Source organism: Capsicum annuum, chromosome 11, assembly GCF_002878395.1.
Source record: "Capsicum annuum cultivar UCD-10X-F1 chromosome 11, UCD10Xv1.1, whole genome shotgun sequence".
In the NCBI taxonomy this organism is placed as follows: domain Eukaryota; kingdom Viridiplantae; phylum Streptophyta; class Magnoliopsida; order Solanales; family Solanaceae; genus Capsicum; species Capsicum annuum.
In genome coordinates, this window is record NC_061121.1 from 221,923,251 (window position 1) to 221,948,238 (window position 24,988).

At 35.9% G+C, this 24,988-nt stretch overlaps 2 protein-coding genes and 1 pseudogene across 2 annotated transcripts; 2 read left to right on the top strand and 1 right to left on the bottom strand.

Moving 5' to 3' along the window:
- The first annotated feature begins 2,028 nt into the window (after nucleotides 1–2,028).
- On the top strand, nucleotides 2,029–3,741 carry LOC107847102 (glucan endo-1,3-beta-glucosidase, acidic). The gene has a single exon (XM_016691343.2). The coding sequence runs from the start codon at nucleotides 2,074–2,076 to the stop codon at nucleotides 3,271–3,273; it is 1,200 nt and encodes a 399-aa protein (XP_016546829.2). The 5' UTR covers nucleotides 2,029–2,073; the 3' UTR covers nucleotides 3,274–3,741.
- A 3,033-nt stretch (nucleotides 3,742–6,774) lies between these two features.
- LOC107846248 lies at nucleotides 6,775–9,630 on the bottom strand (annotated as a pseudogene).
- Nucleotides 9,631–9,990: 360 nt separating this feature from the next.
- LOC124888976 lies at nucleotides 9,991–10,518 on the top strand. Its single transcript, XM_047400267.1, has one exon. It carries the CDS (start codon nucleotides 9,991–9,993, stop codon nucleotides 10,516–10,518), a length of 528 nt encoding a protein of 175 aa, XP_047256223.1.
- The last annotated feature ends 14,470 nt before the right edge of the window (nucleotides 10,519–24,988 follow it).

Sequence of the window (24,988 nt, forward strand, 5' to 3'; positions counted from 1 at the left end):
AAAATTTCTATAATAATTTCGAGAATTCCATTAAAAACTTATTGCTAAGTACCTTTCTTACAGATTAGAATCATACGTACTGAATGACTCCAATTCAATTTTCAATATGTCCAAGCAACATTTCCTAACACACTTTCTTATTAGCTACATCAACTAATTTGGTAGCTTCATGGATGTCATTATTTTCAGTTAGAACAAACAAAATCAAGAGACACTTCATCTGTCTAACCAAACAAATGTGGCCTACAATGACTTGACTTCTTGACATTTGGAGGGCGTGATGGCAGAAGCATTACTAAGTAGCTTTCGGAAATAACCTATCTACCTCCATTAATATTTGTGTACACTCTACCTTTTGCATAATCCACTTTGAAATTATATCGAGTAACTTATTATTTGTTGGGAGGATAAGCAAATATTATAGGTTGTATAAAAAGGGCTCACAACAGTTCTTATAACATTGGAAATATTTCCAGAAGAAAATATACACCAACAAGCTATTTTAAAATTGCCAAATCTTTTGAATCTTGTATAGATAGCTAAAAGTTAATAACTGTCAAAAAATCAAGTGACTTAGTATTTAACATGCACTTCTCAGCTATCATATGCAAGCTCTATGGTCAAGCTTATTCAGAATGATGCATCTACACACCTTTCTTTTATCTTCTGTAATATAGCAACACATTTTTGTTTCCTTCTTTCGCATTCTCTTTAATATTTATTTATTTTGGATATAACACTGTACATGAAGTAATTATTACTTGACAGCTATTAAATAGTGTCAGGAGATTCCACAGTAAATGTCATTTGAATGAAGAAGAATAAATTTTACTAACGCATTGCTTGAATTACTCTTGCAATTAGATCCTTTTGAGTTCAAATCGAACATAGCCTGCTTCAAGTATGTAAAAAACCCAAAAAATTACAGCAAAAGAAAGCCAGCAGAATAAAAATAAACAGAAGCTTGAGAACTCACTAAAATATAAGCCATGCGAGAGATCAGAGAAAGAACAAATATCGAAATCGTTGCATCGATGAAGAAGCATGACCGAAGAGGGATAAATACAATCTAGTTAGTTTTGAGGTCTGATTGGAAAGAAGAAACCAAAAGCTTTAAAATGATAGCTATCTTCCTGGCCGCATCTTCTTTCTACTTTTCGAACTCCTTTATCCTACTTGATGCGCCTTGTTTCTCTGTTAGTTAAACCATAAATTTCAAAATTATTTCTTTCTTTTTAAAAAACAAAAACTTGAATAGCAAGAGTAACCTGAAGATTGGAAAACAAAAAGTGTAACACAACATCTAATATCATCATACTTCACCATATAAATCATAGCAAAACACAACAGAAGACAGTAAAGTACAAATTGAAAACTAACAGGGGTGAAACACAAAAGAGTGATAACAACGAAGAAATTAATCTACCCAAGTCACCAAACCATCAATTTTGTATGTAGATTGTGAATGACTGACGCAGGGCAATGGAAGAAATTGACAGAAATAGGGAATTTGGGAAAGTAAAATGGCAAAGGGAGAAAACACATGGAGCCAACATTATTGATTGTTAGTGTTAGGCAGTGGAAGAAAACAATAACTGATTGTTGAAAATGTCATATTTAGCAAAAGACCTAATAATATTTATCCAAAAGCTCTTCTCATATGGGACAAAATTATAGTTCACCAACTTTCCTTTTATATGTAGGAGTAAATACCCTGGCTTTGACTTTTTTTTTTAATTTAGATTTAATTAAATAAATTATTCAAATATTAAATTTAATTATTATATTTCTTTTTATTATTTAGATAAATATCATATTTAGTATAACGTTTGAATTCAATAAAGTAAAGTACACGTGTGAGACGGATACACTTAAACTAAGTATATATATATATATATATATATATATATCATTTTAATAATGGTGACGAACGTACCATTTATCACATTATTTATACCTTTTTCATTTTCTTTTTAAACCGTCTTTTGAAATGGATCTAGTAGCATATTATAACCGAATGAAGTCCAAACAAAAAGTTAGTTAGTCAGTTCAATTCAACTCAGTGTCATTTACATGATGCTTCCCTCGAAAACTGTGCTCGTTTTCTCTCTCTTCCTCCTCCTCAACGGAATCCTCCCTTCTACCACCGTCGCCGCCGCTCCAACCACCGTCGGCTTCACCTACTCCGCCGTCCCTTCCAACTCTCCGTCACCTGAACACGTCGTCGCCGCCCTACAATCTCTCAATATCCCCGCCGTTCGCCTCCTTAATCCGTCGCCAACTTTAATCCGTGCATTTTCTTACTCCAATATCTCCCTCCTCCTCACCGTACCTAACCACCTCGTCACCTCCTTCGCCGACAATCGCTCCTCCGCTACTCTCTGGCTTTACAACAATGTCCTCCCTTTCCATCCTCGCGCTCGCATTTCACTTATCTCCGTCGGCGCTGACGTCATCACCGCAGCCGGTGATTCCGGTTCCGATCCTACAACTGCTATAGTTACCGCCATGCAGAACTTACACCACGCGTTAATCGACTTAGGAATCCGTACGGTATCAGTATCGACTACGTTCTCTTTCATTAACGTGATTACAACGGCGTTTCCACCTTCGTCGGCGGAGTTTCAGGAACCGGTGAACTCGCTGGTTATCAAGCCGGTATTAGAGTTTTTGGAGGAAACGAATTCGTCTTTGTTAATGAATGTGTATCCGTACAATGTGTATAAACTTCACGGAGAGATACCGATTAGTTTCGCTTTGTTTGAAGAAGGTCCGTTTAACTTCCGTGATGATGTTGTTACTGGTGTTCGTTATCATAATCTGTTTGATATGATGGTTGATTCGGTTATTGCTGCTATGGCGGTTTCCGGTTACGAAAATGTACCGTTGATTTTGACGGAAACAGGTTGGCCTAGCAATGATGAGCATATGAATGTAGAAGAGAGTAAAATGTACGCGGAGAGATACTTACAAGGATTGATTTCGCATTTGAAATCTGGTTTAGGAACTCCGTTAAGGAAGGAAGGTGCAGCTGAAACTTACATTTATCAGTTGTTTGATGACGAAAATGAGTCGAATTTGAGGAGGAACAATAGCTTGATTTCTGATGGTGATACAATGCAGCAGCACTGGGGAGTTATGTACAATAACTTGACTATGAAGTACAATATCCATTTTGATAACGCTGATCAGATTTCTACTGTGCTTGGTTTACTTGTTCCTTCAATGTATTTCCTGTGGCTTCTTTACGAGTTCGTTTGGATCGATGATTGAATACTCGTACCGGAGAAGTGTTGATGTTAATACTACTAATTCATTGCCTCGACGGAAACTTGGTATGTGTGAGTTCGTTTGAATCGATGATTGACTAGTATCGGAGAAGTGTTGATGTTGTTAATACGAATTCATTACCAGTTAGTCTACTGATTGATTGCTGTAAGCACATGAAGAAGAACAGTATGTGAGTTTTCTGTTGCTGTTGATTAAGTTCAGAACACGAATATAGGTATGTGTAGGATTACGAAAAAGCATTCTAACAATGTAGCAGGAGTACTCTTAGTCTACGGATTTCTGTTGCTGTTGATTGAATTTCAGAGCTTTGTTGGCTTAATTTTTTTGTTTTTCTGATGATATATGATATGAGCACTGGTTACTTAGGTATTGATCGTATCGTGATTGATGATTCGTGATATGAGCACTGGTTGCGTAGGTATTGATCGTATCGTGATTACTGATTTGTGCTTCCATTTTCGTTCTTCTGATGATATATGATATGAGCACTGGTTGTGTAGGTATTGAACCTATCGTGATTACTGATTCGTGCTTCCATTTTCGTTCTTTTGATGATATATGATATGAGCACTGGCTATGTAGGTATTGATCCAGTCGTGATTACTGATTCGTGCTTCCATGTCTAATCTTTAGCTTATTTTCTCAATTTGTTTTTTGGTATGATGAATTATTAGTTGAAGGGGAGCTTTGGAGTAACCCGTAAAGTTGTACCATGTGATTAGGAGGTTACGAGTTCAAGCCGTGGAAACAGTCTCTTATAGAAATGCAAGGTGAGGCTGCATACAGTAGACCCTTGTGGTCCGCCTGTTCTTAACACTACGGCCATAGTGGAAACTTTAGTGCACCGGGCTGCTCTTTATGATAATATTAGTTGAGGGTGAATCAGAAAACATGGTCAATGACGATTCATATAGTCGGAGCTTAACTTGTTTGGGATTGAGGCGTATCTATACTTGTTCTGTTGTGAACATGGATAGCCTAGAGGCAGGCCAAGCTGCTGGTGCCTTATGGCTCCGTATTTGCATAATTCTCTTGAAGAATTTCATGGGGATAACCCAAATAGAGTTTCACTTTACCCTGAACTTTTGGTTACCCAAATGCAATTGGTTGATACTGGAAAAGAGTGTTTTCCTCTGGATTCTTCTTGTCTGATAAATGTATTTAAACGAACTGCAACATTCTGGTTTTTTTCCTCTGGAGGTGTCACTTGGTTGGGTCCGATTATGGGGTCAGGGACTGTTTCTTTAAGGGCTTTGCCACATTCTACATCTGTTGTGCATTGTGAAGAAAATTTCTTATTTTGCTGTTAGCATGGCCTGCTGAAAATAAGGCGCGATACGTGGATATGGATACTTTAGAGACGTGTTTGCTCAAGGTTACTCTTACTGCAAGTCTAGGCACGCTCCTTGCCCCTGTTGCTAGATATATATGCAGTTTTCGGTTAGCTGGTATTCTGCTAGTCTTAGTTTACTTCCATAGTCGCAAATCTGAAGGACTGGACACTGAGATCACATTCAGTACTTGTCAAATATTTACGTCCCGCTTCATATCTGGTTTACTCATTGACATTGACGATTACTTCTGTGCTTTTGGAGCTGCTAAAACTCATGTCTCTAGATCAGCTTTCCTTGTTTCAACTATGCTCGTTTTCTCGGTGGCCTAAGGGGAGTAAATTGGTGTCAAATTTTTGTTCTAGTATTTTCAACTATAAGAATCTGTTACTCGGTGAATTTGCACAAACCATTTCTTGTGCTGCATCTTTTGAGTGGATTAAGCGATTAGCAATGATCTTCAATCAATGCTCTGGATTGGAAAACAAAACAGAGCATAAGTAGATGCATCTTTAGTTATGGACTTGTTATCACACAACCCTCTAATGGAATTGACGCGAAAGTATGTTTCACTTTACGACATACTCTTTCATTGTTGCATTACTCTACTCGAACCTTGAGGACGAGGTTCTTTTAGAGGAGGGAGGACTACGGATGCATACAAATTATAAAGGTAGAGGGGCTGATTCATTATCCACCGAATTTGAACCGTGAGCCACTGACCCTTGAAAAATTCTCGATCTACAAATAGGGTGAATGGTCGAACCACCTTTGTCAATAAAGTATACTATCGGTACAGAAAATAATATTTGCATATAATGGTTAAAAAAATTATTTTTCATAGATATACATTACATGTTGAACGTACTACGCGAAATTTCCACCTTTGCCGATGTCAAGTGAGCAATTTTATCATTAACTAGGTAAAACTTTCGTGGGTTATAGTTTGAACGGTTAACCTTGATGAACAAGTAAGTGTCGCTCAACAATTGGTTCGGGTATTGAACCCAGACTTCGAGATCAAAAGTGAGTACATAAAATTGTCCCGTACAACAAACCACATCGTAGAGAGTATCGTTCTTGAAGTTAATTTTAGTCCAGTTGAGATCTCCATGTCGCCAAAAGGACATCTTAGCAAAAAAGTAGTGAACCACCACCAATGCATAATCTGAAGTATCAGAAGGACTGACAAATAAGATAACTTGGTTTATTAGTGCTTCCAGTGGCGGAGGCAGGATTACTACTAAGGGGGTTCAAAAATTTAAAAAGTGAACATACGAACGAGCCGAAGGGGGGTTCAACCTCTACTATATGTACAAAAAAATTTATATTAACCATGTCTAAATAGTATAATTTTTCACCGAAGGAAGTTCGGATGAACCTCCTAAACCAAAGGTGGCTCCGCCCCTGAGTGCTCCCCTATTTCTTTAATGGTACATTCGTCATGTGAAGTCAATAAGTCATTTACTGAGGGAAGTTGTATACTAGTGTGAGAGAGAGGATGCAACAAGTTCATCTCTCTAGTGTATGACAAGACAGGGTACATAACCACCCTTTCGTTGGAAAAATCTGTAGCAGCCCTATTACTTCTGGGAGGAATACGCGTTAAACTTTTTTCTTGGAAAGAGAGTAAAATTCTCGATAATCACTTCCTTTACCAGGCAGTTGCAGCATTAGCAACGGAACTTGGGGTGAATTAAACGCGTCAAAATTTTCCTTTGTGGCAACAGTTCGCCATGAAGTACAAACAGCACCAAAAGCAATGAAATCTTTCAACACTTCCACACACTTTGCTATCATAGCGATGAGATCGTCCAGCAGTTCTGCCCATTCCCCCCATGGCTTAGATTTAAAAAAAGAAGAGAGGAACGTAAGGAAGAATAGCCAAGGGGAAACTGATTGTAGCAATGTCTTACATGAAAGAAAACAATTCTAGAGTATTTATAGAATTAGTTAACAACTAACATGTATAATATATATGTGTTTCTATATTGACAAGGATTTGGAATAAGAGGACCAGCGACAAACCCAATTTCATTTGTATTCAAATATAGTTATAACTAGTTCACCTACAGTTTTTAACTAATCACTTTAAATTCAGCTGTAGATGGTGCAACATTAAAGTTCACAAGTAGTCCAAGAAGCAGAAAAATTAACCATAAAAGAGATCATATCCCATTTTATTATAATAGCACCAGAGATGAAGCTGGTATAATATCAAACGAAGCAAAAGCTTGACAGACCGACTTAGATAGCAGACCTTTCATAATTTTTAAATTATCACACCAAGTCTAGAACATGGTAAGAAGTAACATTAGATAGAGATACTATTTGGAATTCCTTTGGCAGTAACAAGTCCTGGTTCACTTGTAGGATAAAGCAATGTGTAAGGCATCTTCACAGGCCCAGTCCTATTCTTCAGTTTCTCGTCATTGTTCATCATAGTAATCTTTTTCTCAATTTGAGCCAGCTTCTTCCCAAATTTTTCAAAAGCTTTTAGTGCTTCTTTATCCTTGGTCCATTCAGCAGCAGCCTCCCTCTGGCCAAGAAAATATTCATCGGATGAGTGTATGGACAAAACCTCAAGGACAGCTATACCAATCAGAGTCTGGAACTGGGGAGTAATTGTCTTCAAATATCCCTTCACGGGATTTGTCTTAAGATCTTCATACTCAGCGGTACCAGGGTCTGGAATTAGCCTTCGGCACATACCAGGACGATTTGGTGCAAAGCCTCCATAAGGGTACTGCCCAAAGTTAATGGCTGCATGAAGAGCAGAGGCTATCCAGATAATGATAGTCAACGAGTGAATCAGTTCTTCACGTGTTTGCATCTCAGTCCACCACGGTTCACCACTCTTGTCACCATGTCCTACCTCATGAATTTCCTTCCACCACGCTTGGAGAGTCTTTCAGAACCGCATCATCAGTTTTGTAATACAAACTGGTATAATCATGTACTCAACTTTTGATCGCTGACCAGATTTCAAGACTATCCACAGCATAAGGATAGTCCTCAATTAGAAGGCGCACACCATGTTTGGATGCAGGATCCTCAACTGCCACGCCCCTGAAGGAACACGACAAATGAAAAACACAATAATTACTCAAGGATATCATTTACATATATAGTAGAGAGATTAACGCATCCACTACCGACTTACCTCTTAAGAAGTTCAGCAAGGAGAGCTTGATCAGGGAAAACCCAATCCCTATAAGCAATTGAGGTCAACTCCATTGAATGTGGTCCAGGAAAAACTGTTCTCTCAACAATACCTCCGCCATGAAGTATAGCCTGTCGAGCCAAGGCATTGATGTGCATTATATCACGGAAGTGAGGATGAAGAAGTTTATAGATTGGATGGAGCACGCTAAGCTGCCTATGGGTTGCTATCACAAAAGGCTCAACTGATGCATGAGTATGCAACCTGAGAATGAAATTTAGACATGTTCAAATTATTGTTTCAAACTGATATTAACAAACATCAGTAAGATCCAGTACCAGTGGCTGATGAGCTGGTGTACACCAGATTCATTAATAGAAACAAACGCCTTTGCAATTTGCCACAGCCATACTCAACACCAGTAACAGCTGGAGTCAACACTTTGCTAATTGCACCAAACTGATCGCCATCGGGATGAGGCAAGCTTAATTCAATGGCCAGTGGCTTCAAAGTACCGTCATTTTGCAGAAAGAGCACAGTCCTTGATGCATAAATCTTTGAATGAGTCATGTTAAGTTTCCTAGCATAAGGCATCACAATGTCATGTTAATTCAGAATGAACATACGGTTCATCTCCATGGCCTAAATTGGGTCAAAGAGAAATGATCAGGGTATTTAGCAATGACAACACAACTAATAAAAACAGTAAATAGTTAGTGCCATATACTTTCTCAATGGTCAGTCCACCTAGCTGAGACTGAATTTGTTCTCTGGTTATTTTGCTGGTTTGATCACCATATATTTTTGGATCGACCTTGCTTGTCGGAGGGAATTCCTGTACCAACAGCAAAAAAATGGTAAACTATGTCCATTGCAACAACCAATTATCAATAAGAAAGGCCATGTGGACAGCAGTGAGAATTTTACTTTTAGGCCACGTATGCACACTGGGTTCGATCCAGCAAGCATTTCTCTTCCAAATTCTTCATCAGACATCCACGCCGACTTATCAGCTGTCCCAAAGATTGGAAAATTTAAATAAAAGACAATACAAGTGGTATGGAGAGGGGCCATGCCGAAAAGCCACTAACATCAAAATATACCTCTAACAACATGCGGTGTTGGATACTTGTGATAACAAGGAGCTCCAGGTTCATAAACTTTCAGAACATCTTCAAAGCTATTAAACTCATTAAGAGTGACATCTCCGATAGCAGCAAGCTGAGGAGAAAGGAGCTGTGCCATAGCTTTTTGCGCATTACTAAGGACATCTTTCAGCTTCAAGGGTGAAAACTTTTCATCCCTTGGGGAATAAATTGCAAAGCTTGTTATCTGTGGCAAACGGCTTTCACTCTTAGGATCTGTACGTCAAAGCAGTAACAACAAAATCAAAACGAAACAGCATAAAATTCAGCAATAAAAACCACTAATATTACAATAAGAGCGAAAAACTACTCACCAGCCTTTGATGGAGGTCTTCCAGTTCTTCCCCTTCTTGGATAAGGATACTGTGTCGATCCTCCAAGGACTGGTCGGGCAAGAAGTGGACTGTTGTCGGGATCTCCAAAATCATTGTAAACATCATAGTCATAAACCCTATCCGATTCCTCAAGCTTTCCGGTTCCAGTTCCTCTCAAATGAAGCAACTCAGCCTCTCTGTACCAGCGCAATGCTTCTGGAGTTTCACTCGGCAGCAAAGCCTAATGAAAACTTGTTATAAAACATACTCTATATAGGAGAAGGGCATGTAAATAACTAAAGTAATTAAACTACACACCGGATTCACGAAGAAAATGGGTCATAATCATACTTGTCAGCAGGATAAACCCAAGAATTGCAAACAAAGTGTAAATTTTATTGAAGATATCAACACCAGGATATGAAAGACGTGGTTATTTGTTTATCTCCATATTTTTTTGTCTTAAGTCATTAATAATTTGTTTAGATAAGCTTTGAAGTTGTTAGTTATTTTTTTTTTTAGTGTTTTTGTTTCAGTCAAATTGCAGGTCTATTAGTTATTGGTTAGCACTAAGTTGAGTCCTAGTAATAAGCAATGACTTGCTTATACGTTTGTAAGCCTATATATACAGGCTATTTGCATCAATAAAGGATCAGTTCTCTGATTTTCCATCAATTTTCTGTCAGTTTTTTTGTTTAATATTCAGCATCTAGTATCAAAGCCAGACTCTTCTAGGTGCTGTCAGGATGGGTGATCTTCAAGTAGTTGGTGGAATCAAGAAACTCAACAACCAAAACTACAATTCTTGGTCAACATGCATGATGTCGTACTTGCAAGGCCAAGACTTGTGGGAAGTAGTAAACGGAAACGAGGTTACGTCTCCAGAAACTGAAGACACGAATGGTATCTTACGGAAATGGAGAATCAAAGGGGGTAAAGCAATGTTCGCCTTGAAGATCACAGTCGAAGAAGATGTACTAGAGCATATACGTGATGCCAAAACTCCACAGGAAGCTTGGAATACATTTGCCAAGCTGTTCTCCAAGAAGAATGATACGAAGCTCCAACTCTTAGAGTCTGAGTTGCTGTCAGTGTCACAATGCGACATGACGATCTCACAGTACTTTCATAAAGTAAAGTCGCTATGCCGGGAGATTTTTGAGTTGGATCCGGAGGCTCTTATTGGTGATACTAGGATGAAGCGCATCATCATTCATGGCTTGAAGCCAGAATTTAGGAGTTTCATTGCTGCCATACAAGGATGGCAAGTTTAACTGTCGCTGGTAGAATTCGAAAGTTTGGTAGCTGGTCAAGAAGCCTTAGCTAAGCAAATGAGAGAAGTCTCATTGAAGAAGGAAGAAGAGGCACTCTATGCCAATCAAGGCAGGTGGAATTCCAAACAACATACCACTGATATATCCAAGAAGAATAATGATATGGCAAGAAGTCATCAAGGCGGAGTGAGTGTTCGTGCAGGAGGAGCTTCGCAGAATCAAGACGACGGTAAGAAGTATCTAGGGAAGTGTTACAATTGTGGAAAAAGAGGTCATATGGCGAAAGATTGCTGGTTAAAGAAAAATACTATTGAGAGCAATGCTGCTACATCAAATAGTAAAGAAGAGTCGAATGCAAATGCATTCTTTGGTGTAGAAGAAGAAGAATTGGCTTTCGTTACAATGACAAAGACAATTGATTATGAGAAGGATTGGATTGTCGACTCGGGATGCTCAAATCATATGACGAGTTACAAAGAAAAGCTGCAACACCTGTTAGTGTATAAGGGCAGCAGGGTAGTAGTAACGGTGAACAACTCAAAGTTACCGATAGCTCACATTGGTAATACAGTAGTTTCTCCTCAACACAGTGATACCGAGGTACCGCTCTAAAATGTTTACCATGTCCCAGGTATGAAGAAAAATCTTTTCTCTGTGGCACAGTTAACATCTTCTGGTCATTTTGTTCTATTTAGACCACAAGATGTGAAGATCTATCGGGACCTGGAGATTATAGAAGAATCGGTGATGAAAGGTCAAAGGTTGGAATCAGTTTATGTAATGTCTGTAGAAGCTGCATACGTAGACAAGATGAAAAGAAATGAAACAACAGACATATGGCACATGCGGATGGGTCACGTTAGCTATTCCAAATTAGAGGTGATGATGAAGAGGTCGATGTTGAAGGGACTTCCACAACTTGAAGTAAGAAAAGACAGTATGTGCAGGCTGCCAGTATGGAAAAGCACATCAGCTGCCTTTTGAAGAATCCCACTTTCAAGTAAGAGAACCATTGGAGTTGGTGCACTCCGATGTGTTTGGGCCTGTGAAACAAGCTTCCATAGGTGGGATGAAGTACATGGTGACTTTTATTGATGACTTCTCAAGGTATGTGTGGATTTACTTTGTGAAAGAAAAATCTGAAACTTTTTTAAAGTTTAAAGAATTTAAGAAGGTAGCAGAAGCAGAAGTTGGCAAAAGAATTTGTTGTCTATGCAGTGATAATGGGGGAGAGTATATCTCAAACAAGTTCTGTGATTTCCTTCAAGAAAGCCGAATACATCATCAGTTCACATGTACTAGCACTCTATAACAGAATGGCATAGACAGAAATTTGTCGAAGCATGCTTCACGCGAAGAACATACCAGGACGTTTTTGGGCAAAAGCAATAAGGACGGCTGCATTTGTGATCAATAGGCTTCCTCAACAAAGGTTATGTTTTATTTCACTTTTCAAAAAATTATGGAATATGAAACCTTCAGTTAGTTATTTTTGAGTTTTTGGATGTGTTTGCTATGTATTTATAGCTGATCATTTACGTAGCAAAATGGAAAAGAAGGCTGTCAGATGTATTTTTGTAGGATATAACAGTCAAAGAAAAGGGTGGCGATACGACCCAACAACCGGAAAGTGTTACACATCCCGGAATATGGTGTTCGATAAATCTTCTTCATGGTGGTCATCTGACAAGGAAGTATTGCCAGAATCAGATGTTCTTAAAGATGTGGTGCAATCTTCTCAAATCCAATTGGGTTTAGGAAAAGGAAAAGATGCAGATGACGAAGACAATGTCGAAGAAGGTGCAGCCCAATGTCCCTGGCAAACTGGTGTGTATCAACAACCATGTGAACAAACTGAACCTAGTGGAGTGGAAACACCAACTCAGCTCAGAAAATCAACAAGATTCATAAAGCCAAATCTAAAGTATGCTAATACCGCAATAGTGGAGGAAGAATGTGCAAATGAGCCTTAGACATTTGAAGAAGCATCTCAAGAGCAGAAGTGGAATAAAGCTATGAAATAAGAAATGGTAGCACTGAAACAAAATCAGACTTGGGAGCTTGTACCAAAACCAAGTGATGTGAAGCCAGTATCTTGCAAGTGGGTGTTCAAGATAAAGCGTCGAGCAGATGGGTCAATCGAAAGGCATAAGACTCGTTTGGTGGATCGTGGATTTTCTCAACGATATGGACTAGACTATGATGAAACTTTAAACCCAGTTGCAAAGCTTACAACTGTACGAGTCCTATTAGCACTTGCAGTTTGTAAAAATTGAAATTTGTGGCAAATGGACGTGAAGAATGCATTTTTGCAGGGGAGCTGGATCGGGAGATCTACATGGATCAGACAATTGGCTTTGAAAATCAAGATTACCTTGAGTATGTGTAATCTATGAAAGGCGCTTTATGGATTAAAACAAGCACCGAGGGCCTGGTATGATAAGATTGCTGAATTTCTTACTCATAGTGGGTATTTGGTGACTAGTGCAGATGCTAGCTTGTTCGTCAAAGCTAAAGAAGAGAAAATAGCTACTGTACTAGTATATGTGGATGATTTAATCATCACAGGAGATTATGAAGAAGAAATTTTTTGAACTAAGGAAAATTTGTCAGTTCGTTTCCAAATGAAAGAACTTGGACAGCTCAAGCATTTTCTTAGTATAGAGGTCAGCTACTCTCAAGGAGGAATATTTCTCCATCAGCAAAAGTATTCCAGAGATTTGCTAAAGAAGTTCGGAATGCTTAAGTGTAAGCCAATCTCGACGCCAATAGAGCCAAGCTCTAAAATATGTGCTCATAAAGGGAAAGATTTAGAAGATGCTACAATGTACCGACAGTTGGTAGGAAGTCTTATTTACTTAACTTTAACGAGATCAGCCATCTCTTTTGCAGTCGGTATGATGAGTTGATACATGCAACATCCGAAGAAACCTCACTTGGAAGCAGTTCGCCGAATTCTAAGATATGTGAAAAATATGCTAGGCTATGGTATTATGTACAAAAAAGGTGAAGATTGTAAACTAGTTGGTTACTGTGATGCTGACTATGCAGGTGACCATGATACTCGACGATCAACTACCGGATATGTTTCATGCTTGGGTCAGGAGCGATTTCTGGGTGTAGCAAAAGACAACCAACAGTTTCTTTGTCAACCACTAAAGCAGAGTACCAAGCAGCAGTGATGACAGCTCAAGAAAGCAGTTGGCTTATGCAACTGTTAAAGGAGTTGCATCAACAAGTGATGTATCCAATTCCTCTATATTGTGATAACTTATCAGCAATACGTTTGTCAGAGAATCCAGTTTTTCATGATAGAGCTAAGCATGTGGAGGTGCATTATCATTTTATCCGAGAGAAAGTCTTGCAAGAGGAAATTGAGTTGAAGCACGTTAGAACGGAAGACCAAGCTGCAGATTTATTTACAAAAGGCTTGAGTGGCAATAAGTTTGAAAGATTTTATCATTAGCTTGGCGGGGTGAATAAAGAAGAAGCTAGTGTTGAGGAGGAGTATTGAAGATATCAAAACTAGAATATGAAAGACGTGGTTATTTGTTTATCTCCATATTTTCTGTCTTAAGAAATTAATAATTTGTTTAGATAAGCTTTGAAGTTGTTAGTTATTTTTTTTTTTAGTGTTTTTTGTTTCAGTCAAATTACAAGTCTATTAGTTATTGGTTAGGAGTAAGTTGAGTCCTAGTAATAAGCAATGACTTGCTTATACGTTTGTAAGCTTATATATACAGGCTATTTGCATCAATAAAGGGCAGTTCTCTGATTTTCCATTAATTTTTCTGTCAGTTTTTTTGTTTAATATTCAACAAATTTCCCTGACTTGGATCATCATCAGCAGCAAGAGTGAGTGACTTGAGAAAGAATTCAGTTGGATTCAAGTTCTTGATGATGAATGCTCCTGGAACACCAAGCCCTTCATGATCCCAGTCAAACGTGACACTAAAACATGCGTCATTGCCTGATTTGTTCTCAACTCCTCAATGTGAAGGCTTCCAAGTTTCCCTTTTCCTACAACAAAAAATACAACATCAACAAAATGCATATTGTCAAAAACCAAATAGTATTAAAGTTGATACATACCTTCATCTGCATGGACAGAACTAACTAACTGCAGGATCACTTTGTGCCCAAGAATTTAATAAGCTTCATGTGCAACATCACATGAGCCAAGGTCCAAAGGAGTCTTTTTCCTGAGCACAACACTGTCATTAATCATTTGCTTGCCTTTGGATGCCATTATCTTTTTCTTACTAATAAAGCACTGGGTTTGGATTTGTTATGAGAAAAACAGAGGCAGGGTACTCTCATTTTATAGGTGAAGAATGGCTGGCTAGTCTTGTAATTCACTTTCAAAGTGTTGTTTTCTGTATTCCAAAAAGATTCCTTAATTACCAAAACTAATTGGTAACTGTGTATTTACTAAATTTATGAGTTTTTTGCTCAACTTTGACTAGGATTTTTTCAGCTTTCCCTTCGAGTAATTTTACCATTTCACAAATATAAATGACTGCATACACCAATTAGGGGTGAGTGTGGTATGGTATAGTACCGTATTTGAAGCTTTGATACGATAATTTTGATATTTGATTTTAAAAAATAATATACCATTACCATGCCATATTAATTTGGTATGGTTTGGTACTTTGAAGTTCGATTTCACATGTAAAAATATATGTGACTTCGGCTATTCAAAAACATGTCTCAACTGTATCGTACTAACATGTTACACATTAGAAATATATATTCCAAAGAAAGTACAAACAAGTCCTTTTGTTAATCAATTACATAAAAAAAGACATTTCAATCAAGATTGAGGACAAACAAGTCGATATGATTTTTGATATTTTAGTATGTCATTTATAAATACAAAATATCAAAAAAATTTAATATATATATATATATATATATAATATCTATACACCATATACCATACCAAATACTCCTTCCGTCCCAGATTAACCGTCTCAAATTTTCTAATTTGATTTTCCATTTTACTTGTCCTTTTTCATTAATTAAGAAGAGACAATTTTTTTTTTTTTTTTTTTTGCATATTTTACCCTTTGCATTAATTATTTTTTCTTAAAATTAAAATGTAAACATCATTTAATAGGGGCACTATAGTAAACTAACCATGTTATTAATTTTTTTTTAATCAATATGCCATCTCAATTTGGGACGGATAATTTGGGACGAAGGAAGTATTAAATACCGTAATATTAAAATCATTATATAAAAAATTTCTATGCAATATATATCATTCCATGTCCATTCCTAATACCAATTGTCTTGTTTTCATGCATATTAATGGTAAATTCTTAAAGTTCGTTTCTCTTGAAAATGGGGTAATGCATAGAAACACATATAACTAACTACCCTCAGCCCCATACCATCCACACCAGTAAAAAGAAAAGTTAAAACATATAAAAAAGATACTTCCTCTGTTCCTTTACTCTAGTCAGTTGTCACATTTTCTTTAACTAATTTTTAAAGTTAAATTAAGTTAAATTATTTAATATTTTAAATTTAGATATTTAAAATTATACAAAAAATAATATAAAATTCAACCCTTCTCATATTAAAATAATAAAAAAATATATTTTAAAATATTAATCAAAATTTATAAAATTTAACTTTCGATAAGTGAAATGTGACAAGTAAAAAAGAATGGAGGGAGTAAGGTTTTGTTGTCTTATTTTATTTAAGTACTATTCATACCCATTGATGCGCGGACGATACAAAAGAGTATTAATCAACAAACAATAATTTTGACTTTCTTTAACACATAAGATTATATTTATATAAATAATTCTCTAATTGTGTTATAGCCTCTTCCGTCTTTCAAGCTTTTACCCTACTAGGTAACATATCCGTGCTTCGCGCATGGTAATAATTTATCTCGTTAAATCTAGAAATAATTCTTTTCATATACAAATATTAGAGCTAATGAAAAATCACTCCGTGAAAAAAGGTTTAGCCTTTAAATCCAACTATATTGAATTTCCAAGATACTTAATATAATTGGTGAAATTATATCTTTCTTCTCTTTTATCTTCTTTAATTAAATATTTTTCTTTCTTACTCTCTTTCATTACAAATATAGAAATATTGTTTTGTATCATTTCAAACTCCTATATATATATATATATAGTCCATATATCACAACGACTATCAAGTATCTATAGCCTTTTAGAAGCTTTTGATGTCTACAAATTATCCGTGATGAAGCTTAACACAAGGTTCATCACTTATAGAAGCTAATAAAGAAAACCTATGAGTACATTTTGTGAAACAGTAACTTTTATATGAATATCAAAGTTATGCCGAATTATTAATGAATCTCGTTAGGTTTTGTTTGCTAAAATTGTCTTGTCGATGCCTCCCGTCAATGTAATAGAGACAACTTATAGCTCCCTTTCTCTATGACCAAGTTGATGTTACATCATCTTGAATTCATTTTCATGGTCATCCATCAAATTCTCGAGACCTACAACATGTAGAGATAGATAGATAAGCTTTTCATAGAATAAAAGTCATATATTAATTTGCATCGATAATTGTATGGATACTCATAGGGCAAGTAATAGAAGCATAACCCATGCCCCTCTTTCTATCTTCCTCTCGAATGTGTCTTTTATGTAATAGCTTCTTTCTACAAGATCTGCACCAAAAGCTAATTAATAAAAATGCGACACTCCAAATTTGATAATAGACCAATTGCTCAAATAAAAATTAGAAAAAAGAAAAATTACCTCTTTCTTTCAAATAAACAAATCGAAGACAAAATATAAATCTCTTTTCTCTCTTTAATTTGTCAAAACGGACGATATGCTAACAGGAAAAGGGAAAACTTTTTCCATTATCCGATTTTGAAGATGCTCACTAACTAAAACTACTAATTAAATAATCTTTGGTATAAAACTAAAAAGGCATAATACATAAATATGACCCTAAATTTGATATCAAATTCTAACTTTGACCTTAAACTTTGATAGTGCACAAATAAATCTTTAACTATTCAAAACCTGAACAAATATGACCTCCGATTTTGCAACCTCCATGCGTGAGTTTCACTTGCTCCTATGTGGATATGTAATCCAATCATACGGTGCCACGTCATTAAAAGGGCTGACTGGGAGGACTTTTGATCTGAAACTTAAAACGACGTCGTTTTGCTACTATAAGTTAAAACGACGTCGTTTTGCTTATTATTATTATTATTATTATTATTATTATTATTATTATTATTATTATTATTATTATTATTATTATTATTATTATTATTATTATTATTATTATTATTATTCTACTATTTCTACATATTACGTACTACTATTGCTTCTATCAATGTACCACTACTACGACGACGACTAATTATTATTATTATTATTATTATTATTATTATTACTATTATTATTAATAATAACAATATTTTAATAAAATTTTCATCTTAATAATGTTTTATTAATAACGTTAATTTAATATACTACTACTACTGCCCTTAATAACGTTTTAATAACGTTAATTTAATACCGTTAATATAATAACATTTTAATAACGTTAATTTAATATACTACTACTACTGCCCTTAACAACCTTTTATTAATAAATTTTAATAACATTTATTTAATATGCTACTACTACTACCCTTAATAACATTTTTTTAATAACGTTTTATTAACGTTAATTTAATAAATTTTTAATAACGTTAATTTAATAACTTTTTAATAACGTTAATTTAATAATGTTTTAATAACGTTAATTTAATAACTTTAATTTAATAATGTTTTAGTAAAACTATGATTTTTTATTTATTATTAGTATAGTTTCATCTCTGAGCTGAAAATAATGAAAAAATAATAGTGAAAAGTCATTTAAATAAATAAAAAGGAATTAGTAAGGGAAAAATAGTCATTTTACCCTTTTTTTACTGTTGGAACGCTCAAATTTTTAGTCCGACGTGCTTAGTTTTACGTATACAACACGCGTTTTGTCACATATGATTGGAGGTCATATTTGTGCAGTTTTGAATAGTTAAAGTTCATATTTGTGCACTATCAAAGTTTAAGGTCAAAGTTATAATTTGGTGTCAAGTTTAGGGTCATATTTATGTATTATGCCAACTAAAAAGAGTGCATCTCCTGCACAATAACATTGATAAGTATCTATTCCTTGATGTTATAAATAAACAACCAGAAATAACAACCCAGTGTATTCCAACAAAGTGGGGTCTTGATGTTATAAATATGCAACAAGAAACAACAACTCAGTGTATTCCAACAAAGTGGAGTCCGGGGAGGGTAAAGTGTATGCAGTTTATACCACTACTGAAAGGGTTGAGGTGGGTTGCTCCTTAGCTCAGGGAATAGTTCCCAGATACACTCATGCAACAAGAACTAAGGGATAAATAAAACAAGAAGTGCAGGAATAAAGTAAATAATTACACAAGGTTTTTACATGGAAACTCCTTGCTCAAGGGAGAAAAATTACGACCTGCCTTCAAAATTTCTAAGCTCCACTATACTCAAGCAACTTCTTGAATACAGACTCCTAGGATTAACCTCCTAATCCTTTGATTTCTAGAAATAACTCTATTACAAAGAAACCTAAGAAGTAACTCTACTGCTTCACCACTAACTAACTCTAACTAGACTTCTCAAGCTAACTCTAGCTTGAAACAATCACCAAATTCTAGATGATTACAAAATGAAGGTTTCCACCTCAAAACCTACTGACAATCATAAGCAAATGTAGTCAATCATTTAAGTTCAATATTACAAAGACTCAATTACAACAAAGAAATAAAAATACAACTCTATGAGCGATTAATTCCTTATTGCAGATGCAGCATTTGATCTTCACTTCAGAAAGATATTTAATTGTGAGAATATAAAAGTGTTGATTTTCTTGTTGAGGAAGATGAATATTATATATTATGTCATAAGAAAACCTAAGAGAGATCTTATTGGTTGTGGCAAAAATGTGGCAAACATCTTTTCACCAACTCTTGTACTTTGTGTCAGTTGGACAGTTGACTGTGATAGCGACAGGTGAGCCCAACCTATTCCCTAATGTGTAGTGGCTTTTGTCATCACAAAAGCTCTAGGGAACAGGTTTAGACTATGAATTTGTCAATCATAAAAACTATGGACTTAATAATTTCTCCCTTTTTGATGAAGACAAACCCATACCAGTAATCAACATACTCAACATCTTCAATAATTTCCACTACAACTTAGTAACATAACATAGGCCATAAGACCATATACCAAGCTAGTTTGCCCAACCAATTTCCCGTAACACTGATGCCTATAGGATTATAAGCATCCTACACCTTATTCCCCCCATTAATGAGCATCAAGTTCCCTATGAATGAGAGAACCCCTATCATCATCAATGCAAGCCACAAGCCGCACAAAATATCACAAACTCCAGTACTCCAGCCTCTACTTCCAGCCACATAGAACAATCGCAAACTCCAGACTTCAAACTTTAGTACTCCAGTTCCCCTACTACCATACAAAATTTCCCCCTTTTGGCAGCATCAAAGAGGTCAGACAGAAAACTAAGTACAGATAGAACATCCAACCTGGATAGTTGCCTACCTTATTATAGCTATAACGAGAGAAGGAAGAAGAGTGACAAGCATTCAAGTTGGTCTTATTAATCCCAGCCTTGAACTATTTTTTTCAAAAGGTTCTCTACCAAGTGCTTTTGTGAAGATATCAATAATTTGATCAGCAGTACTACAGAAAATCATCTTAATCAACCCACTTTCAATATTATCTCTCAAAAAGTGATGTCTAACATCAATATACTTAGCTTTTTTGTGCCAAACTAGATTCTTGGATATATTGACGACACTATTATTATCACAATATAATAGAACAGAGTCTGAGAGGATGCAAAAGTCTTTAATCCATTGTTTGATCCATAAAAGTTGTGCACAACATGATGCAACTGCAATATATTCAGCTGCAGTTATGAAGAGAGCCACTGAATTCTATTTCTTGGTATCCCATGAAATCAATAATGGTCCTAGGAAGTGAGCCATTCCTGAAGTGCTCTTTTTATCCACCAAGAACCCAGCATAGTTAGTATTAACATATCCAGATAAGTCAAAACAACCACCAGCGGGATAAAAGAGAACCAGATAAAGAGTTTTCTTGAGCTATCTCAAGATCCTCTTAGCTTCTTTTAAGTGAATTTTCTTTGAATTTGATTGGAACCTAGCACACATCCGAACACTAAAAATAATATCAGGTCTGCTAGCAGTTAGATAGAGAAGAGAATCAATAATTACTCTATACATAGTTTCATTTACAGAGTAACCAGGTTTATCCAGATCTAGTTTAGAGAAAGTGCCTATGGGAGTGTCAACATATTTTGTATCCTCCTTATGAAACCTCTTGAGCAGTTCTTGAAATACTTCTATTGGCATATAATAGTTCCAGATGCACCCTGCTTGATCTATAAATAAATAAAGAAGTTCAGTACTCCCATCATACTTATTTTAAATTCACTGCTCATTAATCTGGTGAACTTATCACAAAGGGAGCTAGTGGTGGCTCTAAATATGATGTCATCCACATAGACTTGAAAAATAAGGGGATTTTATTCCCTAGCTTTCAAAAATAGTGTATTGTCAATTATCTCTCTTTTGAACCCATTATTTAGCAGGAACTCGGAAAATCTCTTATACCATGCTCGGGGATCTTGTTTCAAACCATAAAGGGCTTTGTTCAGCTTAAACACATGATTGGGTAGATAAACATTCTCAAACCCTGGAGGCTACTTGACAAATACTTCTTTCTTGAGAAGAAATTTAGAAAGTCACTTTTCACATCCATCCAAAATAGCTTGAACTCCATGCAAGAGGCCAAATTGATAAGAATTTGAATTGCCTCTATTCTTGCCATGGGAGCAAATGTTTCATCATAATCTATGCCCTCTTTTTGTTTGTATCCTTGCACAAACAACCTAACCTTGTTCTTGATAGTATTTCCATGTTCATCATTATTATTACTGTACACCCACCTGGTGCCAATGATAGTTTTGTCTGAGGGCCTTGGGAATAGAAGCCAGACCTTACTTCTTTCAAATTAGTAGAGTTCTTCCTGCATAGCATTTATCCAATCTGTATCCTTCAGTGCTTCCTTTATATTCTCGGGTTTAATTTGTGACAAGAATGCAGAGAAGGCAAAAAAGTTGTTGTCTCTATTTCTCATTTGCATAGTAGAGTTCAAATGTGATATAAGATTATAAAGTGGATGGGAAGATTGATGCTTTTATCTAGATTTGAGAGCAGTGAGTTGAATAGATTTGGAACCAATTTCCATTGGGATATCACCTTCAGGGGTCTGATCATTTTTTTCACTGGAAGGAAGGGTCAAAATTTGAAGGAGTGGCTTCATCCTTCTAATCTCTTGTATCTTCATTTTCTATTTCTGATTTTGGACCCTAGGACACCGCATTATCAGTTCCCTCATGAGAGTTTTTTTGGAATAACTAAGGGATTTCTGAATTCATCATCATCATCATTTCTTGTGTTGCCCTTGCTAACATTTTTTGCTTTATAAAAAATGACATGAACACTCTCTTCCACACTTTGCGTCCTCTTGTTGTGGATCTTGTAAGCTTTGCTGGTAGAAGAGTAAATAACAGATATTCCCTCATCACTTTTGGATAAATTTTTCCAAGATTTTCCTTGCCATTATTTAAGAAAAAACACTTGCAACCAAAAGGTTTGAAGTAACTTAGCTTGGGATTTATTTTGGTTATAAGTTCATAGGGAGTTTTGTGTAGAATAGATCTCACAAGGCGCCTATTAGTAACATATCATACTGTATTGATGGCTTCTTCCTAGAAGTTATGAACATGTACATAATATATCAGCATGGTTCTTCCAATAGCCATAATAGTTCTATTTTTCCTCTCAATAACACCATTTTGCTGAAGTGTTTTGGGATTTTAAAAATTATGACTGATTCTTATCTTAGAGTATAACTGATTAAATTTGGCATTCTCAAACTTTGTACCATGATCTGACCTGATTACTGCAATCTTCTCATTAAACTTTACTTACACTTGCTTTGAAAAAGCCTCAAACACATAAAAAGTTTCATCCCTTGACTTTAGAAAGAAGGTCCAGGTGAATCTGGAGTAGTCATCAATGATGAGTAAGATGTATTTCTTTCCCCCTCTACTGGTAATCTTTACAGGTTGACACAGATTCATATGGAGAAGTTGCAAAGTTTTGGAAGTACTGACCTTCCTTTTGTACTTGAAGGAAGACTTAGTCTATTTGCCTCTGGCGCATGCATCGCTTACTTTGGAACTAACAAACTTAACATATGGCAAGCCTTAAACCAGATCTTTTTTGACTAGTTTGTTCAACAATTTTCAACTAACATGGCCAAGCCTCTGATGCCATGAATCATCAACATCTTTTTGCACATTGAGACATGCCATATCTTTGGACGCACAAGAGCTTAGATCAGTAACATACATATTTTTGTTCCTCCAGGCTATTAACACTTCTTTGCCATCAACAATCTTGATGACTAATCATTTGTCTAATCTGAATCTGAGTTTATTTCCCTTGTCAAAGATTTGAGCGACACTCAGCAGACTAAACTTAAGTCCATCAACAAAATAAACATCATCGATTACTTCTTTAAAACTATTCCTAGTTTTTTCAATGCCGACAATGTAACCTTTGTTACCATCACCAAAGGAAACACTGCCTCCTTCATGGGCTTTAAGCGAGAGAAAGTTTTTAATTCTCCCTGTCATATGCCTCGAACAACCACTATCCATGATCTAGTGGTGGTTGCTTTCTCTGGCTTTGACCTGCAATGAAAATTAGTGATCAGTCTTGGGAACTCATTTTAACTTGAGTTCCCAGTGAGGTGTTAGGGGAAATATCACATTTTTTCTTATCCAAATAGGTAGATTTTCACTTCTTCTCTCTTTTAAAGAGGATTATTTTAGTCCCTTTAGAGCAACAGCTTTTTCAGGGCATGACTTCATTGTGTTACCATTTTTTCCACAGTGAATACAAAGTAAATTATCCCTCATAAAGATATACTTGCTAAATGGGTTACATGCAGGGTACACACTATGGAACTCGATTCCCCTTTTTCTATTTGGCCCTTGACATATAAGGCTAGACAAAGTTTTGAATGAAGTGGTCTATTTCATAGCTTTATCAAGCTTAGCATTTACCTAGTCAATTCCTTTTCTATTTCACCATACCTCTCTAGTGATGTAATCATTTTATCATTTGCCTCACTCAGTTTTTCACTAATGGACTCATTTTCAACAGACAGTGAATGACTAGCAATTTGAAGTTTAGACATTTGCACATTTGACTCAGCCATCTTTTCTTTACCCTTTTTAAGTTTTATCTTAAAAAGTTCCTTATCTCTAGTGAGATCATCTTTAGTATCAAATAATATAGCAACAAGAGACTTCAGCTCAGCAGGAGTATAATTTTTGAGATTTTCTTTAATATTAAAGAGTGTTACCTGATCATCTCCATCTTCATCTTCATATGATTTTTCCATCAAGGCAAAGAGAGAGTTCTATACTTGAGCATCATCCTCAATCACCATCATGAAGACATCCTTATGCTGTTCTGAGTCATCATAACTCAAATGAAGGTTAATCAGGGCAACTATGACTTGCATTGCCACTCTATCAGGTTCAGCCTTTCTGTCATATCTTTCCTAAACTTGTCTCCAACCTCATTCCTTTTTACTATTCTGCTTAACATATTCTCTATACTCCATCCTATGCATGGGGCAGTTCTTGATGTAGTGGTCAGGATTTCCACACTTGTGATAAGTATCATTTGCTTTTGCATTTATGAGGTATCTATTGGATTCTCCTTTCCTAGGGAAAGATTCAGATTTATTCAAGGCCTTGATAACTCGCTTAGCAATACAAGCATTTTCTTCATCCTCAACACTTAGGTTATCTTTGGAAACCTTCAGAACCAGATTCTTCTCAGCCTTGGTTTAATCTTTTAGCTTCCTAAGTTTCTTTAACATCTTATATGTTTTAAGATTCTCAATAAGCTCATCCATATCTATCTTATTCAAATCCTTAGCCTTAGTAATTGCTTTCACCTTGCTCTCCCATCTCTTAGACATAATGTGCAAGAACTTTCTTACCTGCTTGTGGTTTGGAATAACTTCACCCAGACAATACAACTTATTGGTAATAGCGGTGAACCTTGTGTGTATCTCCTATATTGACTCATGTTCCTTCATGGTGAAGGTCTCATATTAATTTGTCAGCATATCCACTTTGGACTGCTTCACCTGTGTGGTTTCTTTATGGGCTATTTGAAGACAATCCTAGATTTCCTTAGCTGTCTGATAAGCAGAGATCCTATTGTACTCATCAGGACCAATACCACATAAAAGAATCTTCTTGGTTTTATAATTTTTCTCTA

Excerpts from the sequence above, each read along its gene's own strand:
- LOC107847102 (XM_016691343.2), top strand. The coding sequence starts at position 2,074 with ATGATGCTTCCCTCGAAAACTGTGCTCGTTTTCTCTCTCTTCCTCCTC.
- LOC124888976 (XM_047400267.1), top strand. The coding sequence starts at position 9,991 with ATGGGTGATCTTCAAGTAGTTGGTGGAATCAAGAAACTCAACAACCAA.